The following is a 15370-nucleotide window of genomic DNA, read 5'->3' as shown; positions in this document are numbered from 1 at the left end:
TATAAAAATTTAAATACGAAACGATTACAAGAGGATACATCGAAGGTGAAAACAAAAAAAAAGACTAATGCTTTAATTTACGCTTTCATGTTGTCATTTATAACATGTAATTCCTTCCCATTTCCCCTACTCCATCTAGTTCTTTTTAAAAAATTGTGCATTTTAGGTAAAAAATAACTTTGCAGAAAAAACAAAAAGCAATATCTTCTTGATATCTTAAAAAACCATTTCTTTTGAGAATATTACAAAAGTTAAAACATCATTTTAAAAGAAATGAAGTAAGTACAAAATTGTATCTTCACAAATGAAAATGTCATAAAAGTCTCAAGTTAATTCCCTCCAAATAAGAAAAGATAATAAGAAGAAGGCAATACCATAACTAAGCTAAGAATTAAAATGTTACTACAATTACATATTACCTAGGTAAGTAATTGTACAATTGGTAGAAAAATTCAATTCAACAAAGATGACATTTAGTTGTCCAAAAAAGAGCCTTTAAAATGACATTTTACAATAAAAACATGCAAGAAAAAGCATACCTTTGCTACAATATAAAGGAGGGAGATTTTGTTAAGCTTTGACAATACTACAATATTAAGAAAGAGTAGAACTCTTCCACTACCAAGAAGAATTGCCGCCTGCTCTTCACGTTCAGTGACTCAAATAATTTCTCTTCTTTTCTAATCATCATCTTTGCAATGGCCATCACGGATAAGTTTTGCGGTATCCCTTCTTCCATATATCTAGACTGTAGCTGAATTTTTGTCCATAAACTCATCGGATTTTTAAAATTTTTTAATGCAGGGAATATAATGACGTTGTTTGTCGCTACAACTATAGTTGAATGTGTTCAAAGCCAATCGATAACGGAAACACCTTATAATGCGGTTGTATCTAAAGATGGTACCGGAAATTTCAACACAATTGCTGGAGCAATATTGGCGGCCCCTGATCACAGTGTCAAGCCATTCTTCATAAAAATTAAGAAAGGCACGTATGAGGAATATATTAGAGTTGATAAAAAGAAGACTAATATATTCCTGATTGGAGAAGGGATGGATACTACGATTATAACGGGTAATAGAAGTTTTGTCGACGGCAACAAAACCTATGACACCGCAACCGTTGGTAAGTCCCTCTCTCTATATATACTTTTATTAATTTTGATGAATTATAATTGTTTCTTCTTATTCAATTTGCAGGGGTTCTTGGCAATGGCTTCGCAGCCCAAGATTTAACTTTTAGGAATAATGCTGGAGCCGTAAAGCATCAGGCAGTGGCTTTAAGAGTTGAAGCTGATTTAATGTCTTTTTACAGATGTCGCTTCGACGGGTATCAAGACACTCTATATGTGAAAGAGCAACGTCAATTCTTTCGAGAATGTGAAATCTATGGAACGATAGATTTTATATGTGGTGGCGCAATGGCCCTGTTTCAAAACTGCGTGATTGAAGCACGTACTCCAATGGCGAGGCAATATAACACAATCACGGCCCAGAAGAGAGAGTTTGAGCACGCTGGAAGTGGAATAGTGCTTCAAAATTGCACTATTAGGGCTACCGACGATTTGGAGAAATTGGACAACGTCACGACATATTTTGGTCGGCCATGGGGTATATTTTCTAGAACTGTGATAATGGAAAGTTACATCGGTAACTTGATAGATCCTAAAGGATGGGTTGAATGGATTGAATCGGCAAATAAATCCGTTGTCCGCCAGCCATATTATTTGGAGTACAAGAACAGAGGACCGGGTGCTGTCACGAAGGGACGTGTGACATGGGCATCCGTCACTACAAATCCAGCTATTGCATCAAACTTTACGGTTAGGCAGTTTATAAAGGGTGACCAGTGGATTCCCGCAAACATTCCACGTTACTTAGATTTATCTTAAACAACATTAATTTGTATTGTATTCCTACTAATTATCTGATTACAAAAATATTACTACTATGAACCTACTTGTTATCCGGTAATCTAATTTTAAATTTCGTGTTCAAGTAATTTATTGCTGCCATTGTCCAACTAATTATCGACTGAAACATTAAGTCATAAAAAAGAACATAGTTACAGAAACTTATTGTATCGAAATGTGCCGGACACAAAATAATCTGGTTAGAATGACTCTTAGGATGACCAACAGGAACATAGCTTAACTTAAAAATGAGTTCATTTTTATGCATTTATGTCTGAATGAGAGTCACTTAGAAAGCCCAGTAAGTAAGGCTTAAATGCAAGCAGAAACTTTCGAGCAAATATAGCAGAAACGAAAACTGAGGTAAATATAAAGCCAAAATAAATGAATGGGCCGTGGATTTGGGCCAATTATTAGGCTGATTTTTGGGTTTTAAAGTAAGGGCTGAATGGATTATTAGATATTTTGGGTTCTTTGAAACTTGAATTAATCTGAAATTGGGGAACAAAATAATTAGTGGAATTTACATAAATCTTAATAGTTTTGGAGTTAATTACTTAGATCTACTCTAATTTGTAATATTACGTATTTTACAAGATTTTGGTGCCTCCTGATACGTCCCGTCTCCAGATAAATGTATTTTGGATATATGGAGTCAAATTAGATGTAATTTGTTCTAAATACATTGTATCCAAGTGAATTCGCATGTATCTGGATACATAGAATATCTCGTTCACCTCCCTCGCCTCTCTCCCATCTCACTCGCCACTCTTCCATGTATCTGGTATCCCAGATACATATGAATCACTCCAAATACATACACCTATATGTATCTAGTGTGTATTTAATGTGATTTGCATGTATCTAAAACTGGAACGCGAACGAACCCAAAAACTCCAATGCTCCAGCAAATGAGACTAGTACTAATTTTTCTTTACTTATTTTTTGTTGCTAAACGAGAATGCAAAATACAGATTTTTTAATTGATTTACCAAACTCAATGTTAAATCAACAAACAACTCATAAAGTAAACTTTAGCATACCATTATGTAGTCATGATATCATCTTATAAATTTAAATTAGAATGTCAATTACAAATTAATTGCTGAATTGATTTACCAAACTCAAGGTTAAATCAACAAAATTCATCAAATCTTCACTTTTTGATTTTATAGGGGATGTTCTAATAGGTGGTTCAGTAAATGATTCTTCACAAGTATCTGGACCAGTTATAACAGCAGAAGCAGAAATCTTTGCCCCAAAAAAGTCATTTGCATCAAAATCTTTAATTGCTGTTGTAGCATCGTCTATCGCAAGATCATAATTTTCCTTACAAATTTGAAGGCATTGTATGAGAACATGTTCTTTTGCTTGCTCTAGTAGATTTGCGACTTCATTGTAAATACTTTTTGTCTTTGTTAAACATTGTTGAAGTAGAATACGTACCAAACCTTTTTTATCAGCAGAAGGGCTCTGAGGGTCCGCTCTAAGAGCGTTGACGCAAACTTTGAAGTTACTAGACGTTTGACAAACATCTACTATCAAATCTCCCGACGAAAAAGTTACCAGAGAAAAAAAAAGCATGAAAATCACTGTTAATGCTTTCAAGGAATTCATCTTCACAAGTACATATATTTTGTATTCATATGTCGAGTTCTTCTTATAGCTAGAATAGAATATTCATATTTATTTCTTTTCCATAAAAGATCATGTAGATATAATTGGGTCAAGATTGTGGTAATTATATCATTTCCTTTTGAAATAAACTAGTGTAGTAAATATCCTCTTTTAATTTAGGCATGCAAATAGTCTAATGTTAATTCACTTTAAATATGATTTTCAATCAATTTTTTTCTTAATCTGACAAGTAACTAAGAACAATATAATATGGAAAAGAAAGTGCTAGTTATGAATTCTGTTTTGTGAAAGGAAAAAAAAAAGAATTGCCAATATTTCGGACACTCATATTTATGTTTCATCACTTATTACTTAATTTTAATTTTAATATGTCAGTGATATGTTTAGAAGTAAAATTTGAAAATTTATAACCAATAATACGTTGTTATTTTTTTTCTTTTAATTTTTATTTTTTTACGTTCATGTTTCCTTTTTAATATATTAAAACAATTTTTCAAAATATAAAAGTGAACCCAACAAATAATAAACCAATTTTTCAAAAAATAAAAAAAGGGTCATACAAAGAAGATAACAAGGAAATTTCGGTGGAGGCATCTACTAGAAAACAAGAAAATACTTTGTTATTAGCAATTTATCAAAATCAGATGATTAAAATGTTAGTAAAATAATTAATATATCTTAATAATAATAATAATAATAATAATAATAATAATAATAATAATAATAATAATAATAATAATAATAATAATAATAATAATAATATTAATCATATTATTTATTTTATTCTACGTATAATTAGTACTTCTTCATTAGCCATTATTTTGATATCAATTATGACATTGATTATATTTATTATATTGCCTTAATAAGCTTTTCCTAATAAGGAAATTTTGAGCTGTCAAACAGTTTTTTCAACTTAAAACTGGTCAATAACATATTTTCAACTTAAAATTGGTCAATAAACATTTTAATCGATGAAATATTCTTAAATATAGTGTCATAGACACGGCACACGCCTTAAGCTATTTTCAATATTTTTCAACATAAAATATATATATATATATAAGATATTTTGAGCTGTATTAAAACCCTATATGCGATTTTTTTTCTTTTTTCTTTTTTCGTTTTTCTTAAAATGATGATAACAACAAATTTTGTTTTCCTTTGAATTTTTTTGACTACTACAAAATGTCTCATCATACAGTGATGTAGCATTACCTCAGTATTTTTCACAAATTAAATACAAGTTGATGACCCATATACATTGCATATAAAAAATTGTTAACTAATTGAAATGATAATCTATTAGATGGAATAAAATAAGGAAGACTAAAAGCCAATATTTTAACATTTCTGGTGAGATGTCCTAATCAACGTAGCTATAACTTATCATTTAATTAATGAAATATCAATTAATCATGTTATTAATTATAATAAGTATATAATTATATGATTTGAAATTTTGTTTTCAAGAAATTTTATAATTACGTTGCCATTGTATTGCCTAATTAATTGATTAACCATTTAATAACTAAAAAATCATGATCATACTTATGTACAGAAACTCCAACTCTACTCTATTGAGATAGTTATGTTGTCTTTAAATGATATATGAGTGTTTTCGTAATATCCTTAATCTAGATCTTAATTTTGATACACAAAAAAAAAAAGAGATTTTTTTGGTATCTCTTAAATAATATTTTTGTTTTTGTGAAATATACCGTTATCAATAAAAAGTGATAATTTTTCTAGAGTTGATTGTGGAAATGATAAAAAACAAAAATTAATTTAATATTTAGTTAAAATATAAAACAACTTATTAATAATCTTCTTTGTAAAATCAATCGGGAACAAAGTTTATATCAATAAATTGTAACAATAGCAGTTTCTATAAAATAATAAAAACATTATAAAGAATGAATATGGAGGTAAAGGGGGGGGGGGGGGGGGGGGGGGGGGGGGGGAAGTCATAATTTTACTCAAAACTAGATGGTATAAGCCCGTGCAAGCACGGGCACAACATTGTGAACATATTAAAATAGTTCTGTACTTTATATTGTGTTTGATTGTTCCATAATTAAAATTAGAGTAATTATGAGTCATTATTATATTGTTGTTATAGTACAAAATAAAAGTTTTGCATATACCCTTATGACATCCCAGTTTTTCTTTCCTTTGGGTTGTTTTGAAAACTTCTTTGTTAATTTAGTACCACAATAAAAAAAATGATTCAACCTTATGCAAAATGTAATCATTCACTGTATACGTAGAATATACATAATTTCAATGACTAGTTGATAATAACGGGATGGGGGAAAACTGAAAACAAAGAAAATTTGTTAACATGACATTACTAATTAGCTATTACTTAGCTTCATGAACAATAAGTTCACATTCATAATTATTTGTACTACAACTGTCCTGTATCCACAGAAAAATTGTCAATTTTGGAGAGCTCTTCGCCCTTTTGACTTCTCTATATTCATTGAATGGAATAATATGCTGATTTTGAGGTAACCTATAGACCTGTATCCACAAAAAAAATTGTCAGTTTAAAAATGAACTGATCTGTGTTGATCTCTTTGGTTGTCTGCTTCTTGTCTTGCTATCTTCGGTTGATTTCTCCGATCTCCCTCTTCTTGATAGATAAGACAAAACATTTTTGTGCAAAAATAATTGAAACATAGAGGAAAAGTTTTAAGAGAAATAGATTTTCAAAAAGTAGTATTTGGGAAAGGTCATTGCCGAGTGTTATGTCACGTCAAGCTTAATGAATGCCATTTGGAGTTGATGCCTCGAGGTCCATCTGATTATTTGCTGGGAAGTATTTAAAGTTGTTCTAAACCACCGATAAACCCCGTTGAAATTTTGAGGTCGTCCTTAAAATTTCTGTCCCAGTTAATTGTCTCGGCGTATCTTTAACCGTTGGTGATCAAATCACAGAATTTTTGAGATCCTCTCAAAAATTCTGTCCTAGTTGCAAATTTCAAAGTAACTTCAGTCTCGACTTTGTTGGAGAGCTCTTTCTTGAGAATTTTTGAGTCCCTCTCAAAAAAAAATTCCCAGTTTCTATTGTAAAGAGAAATAGAAATCTTACGGAAAATATGATCGAGCCGTTGTGGCGCCTACGTATCCCATTGAGGCAGGAATCAGGTCAAACGTAGTTCCCCCTCTCGAGGATTTTCAAAAATAAGAGAATTACAAAGAAATCGACCGAAGTCGACATAGGCCGCCTACATATCTCATTCTTGAGAATTCAGGTCGAACGTAGTTCAAATACAAAAGGAAATATTTAAAATGGATAAAAGGGTGACCGAGGCCGACATAGGCCGCCTAAGTATCTCATTCTTGAGAATTCAGGTCAAACGTAGTTCATTACAAAGGGATATAATTCTAAACAAAGCGATTACAAGCAAATAGAACGATTACAAGGAAATGACTGAAAATACAAATTGAAACTTTACACATAGTATCTCCTGACATCATCTGAATTGATCGGTTTCGGCCATTCGGTGCCATCTATCTCCGACAGGACTAAGGCACCTTCAGATAACACTTTACGAACCATGTAGGGTCCTTGCCAATTTGGTGTAAATTTCCCTTTATATTCATCCTGGTAAGGGAAAATACGTTTGAGAACCAACTGACCGACCAATCTCAAACATTCTGGCTCTTACTTTCTTGTGGAAAGCACGAATCATTCTCTATCGATACAGTTGTCCATGATAAACAACAACCATTCTCTTCTCATCAATCAATGTTAACTGATCAGTCCGCTTGTGAACCCATTCAATATCACTCAATTCAGCTTCTTGGATGACTCTCAATGAAGGTATTTCAACTTCTGCAGGTATAACTGCTTCTATTCCATATACTAGCAAATATGGAGTAGCTCCAACTGATGTTCTGACAGTCGTTCGGTAACCCAACAAAGCATACGGTAGCATCTCATACCAACCTCTGCGATTATTAATCATTTTCCTCAGAATCTTCTTATTGTTCTTGTTGGCGGCTTCTACAGCTCCATTCATTTGGGGACGATAAGCGGTTGAGTTTCGGTGAGTAATCTTGAATTGTTCACATATCTCTCTCATCAAATGACTGTTGAGATTCGCTCCATTATCAGTAATGATGAATTCTGGCACTCCAAACCTACATATCAAATTGTTGCGAACAAAATCAGCTACAACCTTCTTGGTTACCGATTTGTATGAAGTTGGTTCCACCCACTTGGTGAAGTAGTCAATAGCAACCAAAATGAATCTATGTCCGTTAGAGGCGACTGGCTCTATTGGACCAATGACATCCATGCCCCAAGCTACAAATGGCCAAGGTGAACTCATAGCATTGAGTTTGTAAGGCGGGACTCGAATCAAATCACCATGCACTTGACATTTATGACATTTCTGCACAAACTTGCAACAATTATGTTCTATAGTCATCCAAAAATAACTGGCTCAAAGGATTTTCCTCGCCAAAGTAAGTCCATTCATGTGAGTACCACAAACTCCGGCATGTATTTGTTCCAGAAGCTTTGCAGTTTCACTAGCATCAACACATCTGAGAGGGCCTAAATCCAGAGTCCTCCTATAAAGGATTCCCCACTTGCGAAGAAATTGAGGGTCATACGGCGTATCGACTTCTTCTGGTTGAATGTTGCATTCTCAGGATAAGTCCCGGTCTCCAAGTACTTTTTGATGTCAAAATACCAAGTCAAACCGTCTGGTTCCGCTTCAACGTGTGAACAATGGACAGGCTGCTCTTTTACCTCTACATCCACTGAATCAATATAACTAGTATCTGGATATTTAATCATTGAGGCAATGGTGGCAAGAGCATCGGCCAACTCATTCTGTGTCCTAGGAGTGTGCCTGAATTCAATCTTGTTAAATCTGTTGCACAACTTACGTATATACTGCACATACGGTGTGATCTTTGGATTCTTCACAACCCATTCTCCTTGAACCTGATGAATCAACAAATCTGAATCTCCAATAACCAAAAGCTCATGAACATTCATGTCGATGGCCATCTTTAACCCCATGATACAAGCTTCGTATTCTGCCATGTTGTTTGTGCAATCAAATCGGAGTCTAGCTGCCATAGGATAGTGTTGACCGAATTCTGATACTAAGACCGCTCTGATACCTTTCCCTTGGTAATTCGCCGCTACATCAAAGAATACACTCCAACTAGGATACGCTTCAGAAATATCTTTACCCACAAACAAAACTTCCTCATCGGGAAAATAAGTCTTGAACGGTTCATATTCTTTATCAACTGTATTCTCCGCAAGATGATCAGCCAAGGCTTGTGCTTTTATCGCCTTCTGAGTCACATACACAATATCAAACTCACTTAAAAGCATTTGCCATTTAGCTAACTTCCCGGTCGGCATTGCTTTCTGGAAAATATACTTCAGCGGGTCCATTCTGGAAATAAGGTATGTGGTATAAGAAGAAAAATAATGTCTCAACTTCTAAGCAATCCAAGTCAAAGCACAACATGTCCTCTCCAAAAGAGTGTAACGAGCCATATATGGAGTGAATTTCTTGCTCAAATAATAAATGGCTCGCTCCTTTTTCCCAGTTTCGTCATGTTGACCAAGCACGCATCCCAATGTATTATCCGAGATTGACAAATATAGCAATAACAGACTCTTTTCTCGCGAAGGGACCAATACCGGTGGATTGGACAAATTGTTCTTGATGGCGTCAAAAGGAGATTGACATTCTCCGATCTACTTGGTCGAGACATCTTTTTTCAACAACTTAAAGATTGGCTCACATACCACGGTGGACTGAGCTATAAATCGACTGATGTAGTTCAAACTTCCCAGAAAACTCATCACCTCTTTCTTGGTCTTCGGAGAAGGTAATTTCTGGATCGCCTTGATCTTGGAAGGATTAAGCTCAATACCCCTCCTGCTGACTATAAATCCCAACAACTTGTCAGTTGGCACTCCAAAAGCACATTTGACGGGATTTAACAACAAATTGTATCGACGCAAGCGATCAAAGAATTTCCTTAAGTGAGTCAAGTGATCCGAACTCTCGCGAGACTTGATTATGACATCGTCTACATACACCTCGATCTCCTTGTGAATCATATCGTGAAAGATGGTCGTCATGGCCCTCATGTAAGTAACACCGGCATTTTTGAGACCAAACGGCATCACCTGATAATGATATACACCCCAAGGCGTGATGAAAACTGTCTTTTCTGCATCTTCTTCGTTCATCAGGATCTGGTGGTAACCCGCATAACAATCCACAAATGACTGCATCTCATGCTTAGCACAGTTATCAATGAGAATGTGGATGTTTGGTAATGGAAAGTTATCTTTCGGGCTTGCTTTGTTGAGATCTTTGTAGTCAACATAAATTCTAATTTTTCTGTCTTTCTTGGCAAACGGAACAACGTTGGCTAACCAAGTTGGATATTGCGTCACCTTCACTACTTGAGACTTAATATGTTTGGTAATCTCCTCTTTGATCTTTAAACTCAACTTAGGCTTGAACTTTAGAGTCTTTTGTTTTACTGGGCTGAAATAGGGATTAATCGACAATTTATGGGACACCATATTCGTACTCAACCCTGGCATGTCTTTGTAAGACCAGGCGAATACATCAATGTACTCTCTGAGCAAATGAACTAGGTCTCTTCTTTGAGCTTCAGTCAGATGGACACTAATTCTGACTTCTTTGACACACTCCTCATCTCCAAGGTTTACAGTTTCGATTTCTTCTAAATTCAGCTTGGGTTGATTCTCGAAACTCTTCGGCAACAAGTTCGGGTACCTCATTTTCTTCTTCATATTCCTCGCCCTCATCATTACCTGCCTCATTTTGTTCACTTGGTTCATGACATGACATGACATTGACAGGTTTTAAATTAATATTACTGCCTTATTTTGTTCACTCGGTTCATGACATGACAAATAAGTAAACAATTTTTTTTATAAAAGAGGCTTTCATTTAAATTTAAAAAAAAAACCAAAACAAACTTTGGCCTCGGCTAAGGCCATTTTGCCTTTTTAAGCATCACAAGGGAATTGAAAAACTTCAAATAAATAAAAACTACATAAAGAGTGGGTCTCGGGCCTCTTCCGGATTACCACCAATTTTAAAAACAAACAAACAAAGACACATGTCTTTTCTACCAAGCTATACGGGAAATCAGGAGCAGTGTGGATGTCCAATTCTGCAACTGCTCCTCTAGCTTGGCATCGCGAATTTCTGAGGTCTCAGCTTCATCCTCCATGACTGCGACAACCTCTTCGAACATGCCCTAGATTCCTTTCCCAGACCGCTGTCGATGGCGTGCTCCCGCACTGGGAATGACTGGTATAAGTGAGGCATTGGTCTGGCAAGAATCCGATCAACACTCTTGTTCATCAGCATCTGTGGGGACATACCCCAAACCAAACTTTGTTCTTCTGGCGGGAACTTGAATAGGATCGACAATTCGTTGAAAGTGCTTCCCCAATCCGAAACCTGGTTCGAAACCATTTTGGAGCATGACAGTAGCAATCATCTTGTACACGGCAGGCATAGGAGGCTGTAGAGCCAAGTCATCACCGGTGGCATTTACCAGCTCCACAGTGTAGAAATCACAACCTCAAGAGAATGATCAACGATCGGTGCATACCCATTGGAATGGCTTCCTTCACCAAAAATGACCAATTCCTAGTCCTTCCAAACAAATTTCATTAGTTGGTGAAGGGTAGAAGGCACAGCCCCAGCCATGTGGATAAACGGTCTTCCAAGAAGCAAATTGTAGCTTGTATTGATGTCTAACATCTAAAACTCCACATTGAATTCTGTAGGCCCCATCTGAATATTCAAATTTACTGCCTCTATCATGTCTCTCCGCACACAATCGAAAGCTTTCAAATTGACGAGGACTAGAGCGACTGTTACTGGTGGTAGAGGGGAGGCACTTCCCGAGGCAGTTGTTGAGGCCCCAGCTAGGGGTAGGGGTAGAGCCCGAGCTAGAGGTCGCGCTCGTGGAACGATACTAGCCAAAGGTCGTGGCCGTGGAGCAGCACCAGTGAGAGGTCGTACTAGAGAGGCCTCTCCAGAGCCTCAGATTGATGACAGAGAGGACCAGGTTCCTCCAGAGCCTGCAGTCACACCTTTACTTCAGGATACATTATTGAGAGTGTTAAGTGTGCTTGAGAGCTTTACTCAGGGTGGTGGTGCGACCACTACACCACAAGACTCTCAGACTAGAGAGGGGGCTCAGACCCAAGAGCAGCAGGAAGCTCCAGTTATGCATGATGCGGTAGGGCAGCCACCAAAGGATCCCATGGTTGAGAATGATCTTGCACCAGCAATTGGGGGTCAAGGTGCACCATTGGTTGTTCTGACAGAGGATGAGCAGCGTAGGTATGAGAAATTTCGAAAGATGGACCCACCTAAATTTAAACTTATATAATTAATAGTATATATTTGACTCTCTTTGATTCGACACATATGAACTATATGCATGATTTCTATAACTTTCGACATTTACCGAGTCTAATGTGTTTTGAGTTGTTGTTATCTCAATATTTTATAAATTACATTTAAAAATGATTAAATTATATAGTTTAAATTTATTCAAATATAATAATTAAAAAAATTACCTAATTGGAGGTCATTTTAGTAACAAATATAAGTAATGATTCACAATTTATCAAATCGACATAATATAGGGAATAAAAAATGATCGGGCGCCTTTGTTCTTTATGCAGGTCTTCTCAATTTATACTATGAAATCAAATAATAAGATCAGGAATGAGAGTATGAAGTAAAAAGCAAAATAATTTTCATAGTCCCTAGAATTTTATATTACTATTTTTGCCGCTTTATAACATTTTATTTATTTTATTCAAAACCCATGTAATTTCGGAGGTGTAAGTGTATATTTCTTATAGTACATAAAGTGTAAATGTTTAAGTTTGAAATATAGAGAGTGTATTTAAAATTGAGTCATATTACAAAAAATATTTAATGTATTAATTAATTATACATACAGAATTTGACATTAAATCAAATTCTAGAATTTCCATTAGATGTACATCATTGTTCAAACTATAGTATGAATCATCATCAACCCATTCATTTTCGTTCATCAAACTATCGTCTGATGCCATCCTTAAAGATCTGTACAATTCCTCCCTAACTTCAGTTGTATTCATATTTTTTCTGAGGGTGGTCAGATACCTCGGGGTTCTTATAGCGTGGGTCACGGTTCACAGCAGCGACCTATGGGGCGAGGCAATTATAGTGGGTTTTTAGGGTCCGCACAACAGTTCCCGGGACAGAGATTTTGCTTTTCTTGTGGAGATCCCGATCACCTGATGCAACAGTGTACTTTCCAGAGGGGTCGTGGAGGGTCCCAACCTAATTCTTCATTTCAGGCTAGACCACCGGTACCACCGGGTAGAGGCCGAGGCAGAGTTCAGTCAGGTAGAGGCGGTAGAGCTTCTAGTAGTGGTTCTACAGCTCAGCAGAGTGGGGGTAGAGTTACCACCCAGGCTGGAGGTGGCCGAGGGGGCCACTGTTATGCTTTTCCGGGGAGACCCGAAGCGGAGACTTCTGATGCTGTTATTACAGGTATCATCCCAGTATGCCATCGATCTGCGTCTGTATTATTTGATCCAGGGTCTACATTCTCTTATGTGTCCACCTATTTTGCTGCTGAATTTGATATGATATGTGATAGCATGACCGTACCTATTCGTGTTTCTACACCTGTGGGTGAACCCTTAGTGGTGGATCGAGTGTATCGATCTTGTCTTGTTTCTCTAGCGGGGTATGACACTTGGGTAGATTTAATCATTCTGGGGATGGTAGACTTTGATGTTATCTTGGGTATGAATTGGCTTTCTCCTTATCATGCTGTCCTTGATTGTAATGCTAAGACTGTGACTTTAGCAATGCCTGGTGTTCCGAGGGTTGAGTGGAAGGGTGCTAATGGCTCTTATCCTAGCAAGGTCATTTCTTTTATCCGTGCTCAACCAGGTGTTCCTCCCGATAGGGATATTGATTTTGCTATTGATTTGGAGCCGGGCACTAAGCCCATTTCTATTCCTCCCTACCGTATGGCTCCAGCAGAGTTGAAAGAGTTGAAGGATCAGTTGCAGGATTTATTGAGTAAGGGGTTTATTCGCCCTAGTGTGTCACCTTGGGGTGCCCCTTTGTTGTTTGTGAAGAAGAAGGATGGACTATGAGGATGTGTATTGATTACAGACAGTTAAACAAGGTAACAGTGAAAAATAAGTATCCTCTTCCGCGTATTGATGACTTATTTGATCAGCTACAGGGGGCATCGTTGTTTTCTAAGATTGATTTGAGGTCTGGGTATCATCAGTTGAAGATTAGGGCATCAGATATCCCTAAGACAGCTTTTCGGACTCGGTATGGGCATTATGAGTTCTTAGTGATGTCCTTTGGGTTAACTAATGCCCCTGCAGCTTTTATGGAGTTGATGAACGGGGTGTTTCGACCATACATTGATTCTTTTGTGATTGTTTTCATCGATGACATTTTGGTTTACTCCAGGACTGAGGATGACCATGTCCGACACTTGAGAATTGTACTTCAGAGATGGAGGGAAGAGAGGTTGTATGCCAAGTTCTCAAAGTGTGAGTTCTGGCTTAATTCTGTGGCATTCTTGGGACACGTGGTGTCCAAGGAGGGTATTAGAGTAGATCCGGCCAAGATTGAGGCAGTTAGAGGCTGGACGCGACCTACCTCTCCTACCGAGATTAGGAGTTTTGTGGGATTGCCAGGTTATTACCGACGATTTGTTCAGAGTTTCTCTACTATTGCAGCTCCATTGACTAGATTGACTCGACAGGGTGTGGGTTTTCAGTGGTCTGATGAGTGTGAGGAGAGTTTTCAAAAGCTCAAGACTTTGTTGACTTCGGCTCCTGTGTTGACTCTACCTGAGGAGGGTGTAGACTTTACTGTGTATTGTGATGCTTCAGGAGTCGGATTGGGTGGTGTATTGATGCAGAAGGGGAAAGTGATTGCTTATGCTTCTAGGCAATTGAAGTCCCATGAGAAGAACTACCCTACTCATGATTTGGAGTTGGCGGCTGTAGTATTTGTACTTAAGTTATGGCATCATTATTTGTATGGGGTGCATTGTGAGATCTTCACTGATCATCGGAGTCTTCAGTATATCTTTAGTCAGAGGGATCTAAACTTGAGGCAGCGTAGGTGGCTTGAGTTGTTGAAGGACTATGATGTGACCATTCTATATCATCCGGGGAAGGCCAATGTTGTTGCCGATGCTTTGAGTAGGAAGGCTCCTAGCATGGGAAGTCTTGCAGCACTTAGCATTGAGGAGAGACCATTGGCTAGAGATGTTCAGAGGTTAGCTAATAGTCTTGTCCGGTTGCAGATCTCAGAGGAGAGTGATGGGATGATTGCTTTTATTGAGGCTCAGTCTTCTTTAGTCGAGCAGATCCGTGTGCACCAGTTTGATGATGAGAAGTTATGTCTCATTCGAGATAGAGTATTGAGAGGGGAAGCCAAGGAGGCTGTCCTTGATTCTAACGGTGTCTTGAGGATCGGAGGCAGGATTTATGTGCCCAAGACGGGAGAGTTGACTAGACTGATTCTTGAAGAGGCCCATTGTTCCCGATATTCTATTCATCCGGGAGCTGCGAAGATGTATCATGATCTGAGTCAACATTACTGGTGGTGTGGGATGAAGAGAGATATTTCAGACTTTGTTTCTAGGTGTTTGACTTGCCAACAGGTCAAGTGTGAGCACCAGCGTCCCGGGGGTGCATCTCAGAGGATGCCTATTCCTACTTGG

The 15370-nt window shown here is 37.1% G+C and overlaps 4 protein-coding genes across 4 annotated transcripts in view; 2 read left to right on the top strand and 2 right to left on the bottom strand.

The window, feature by feature from the left end:
• The first annotated feature begins 812 nt into the window (after window positions 1–812).
• LOC102586825 (pectinesterase-like) lies at window positions 813–1894 on the top strand. The gene is made up of 2 exons (XM_006349481.1): window positions 813–1128; window positions 1203–1894. Exons 1-2 carry the CDS (start codon window positions 813–815, stop codon window positions 1892–1894), a joined length of 1008 nt encoding a protein of 335 aa, XP_006349543.1.
• Window positions 1895–3013: 1119 nt separating this feature from the next.
• LOC107060957 (cell wall / vacuolar inhibitor of fructosidase 2-like) lies at window positions 3014–3532 on the bottom strand. The gene has a single exon (XM_015309583.1). It carries the CDS (start codon window positions 3530–3532, stop codon window positions 3014–3016), a length of 519 nt encoding a protein of 172 aa, XP_015165069.1.
• A 3725-nt stretch (window positions 3533–7257) lies between these two features.
• Window positions 7258–7896, bottom strand: LOC107060956 (uncharacterized protein K02A2.6-like). Its single transcript, XM_015309582.1, has one exon. The coding sequence runs from the start codon at window positions 7894–7896 to the stop codon at window positions 7258–7260; it is 639 nt and encodes a 212-aa protein (XP_015165068.1).
• A 3520-nt stretch (window positions 7897–11416) lies between these two features.
• LOC107060955 (uncharacterized) overlaps window positions 11417–15370 on the top strand; it is a 6092-nt gene continuing 2138 nt past the window's right edge. The window contains exons 1-4 of the mRNA XM_015309581.1: window positions 11417–11943; window positions 12728–13702; window positions 13792–14137; window positions 14237–15291. Of these exons, the coding sequence (XP_015165067.1) occupies window positions 11417–11943; window positions 12728–13702; window positions 13792–14137; window positions 14237–15291 (2903 nt within the window). The remainder of the gene's footprint in view (window positions 11944–12727; window positions 13703–13791; window positions 14138–14236; window positions 15292–15370) is intronic.

The sequence above is a fragment of the Solanum tuberosum genome, unplaced genomic scaffold (genome assembly GCF_000226075.1).
Source record: "Solanum tuberosum cultivar DM 1-3 516 R44 unplaced genomic scaffold, SolTub_3.0 scf00106, whole genome shotgun sequence".
NCBI lineage: Eukaryota > Viridiplantae > Streptophyta > Magnoliopsida > Solanales > Solanaceae > Solanum > Solanum tuberosum.
This window is presented reverse-complemented; position numbering and strand designations above follow the sequence as displayed.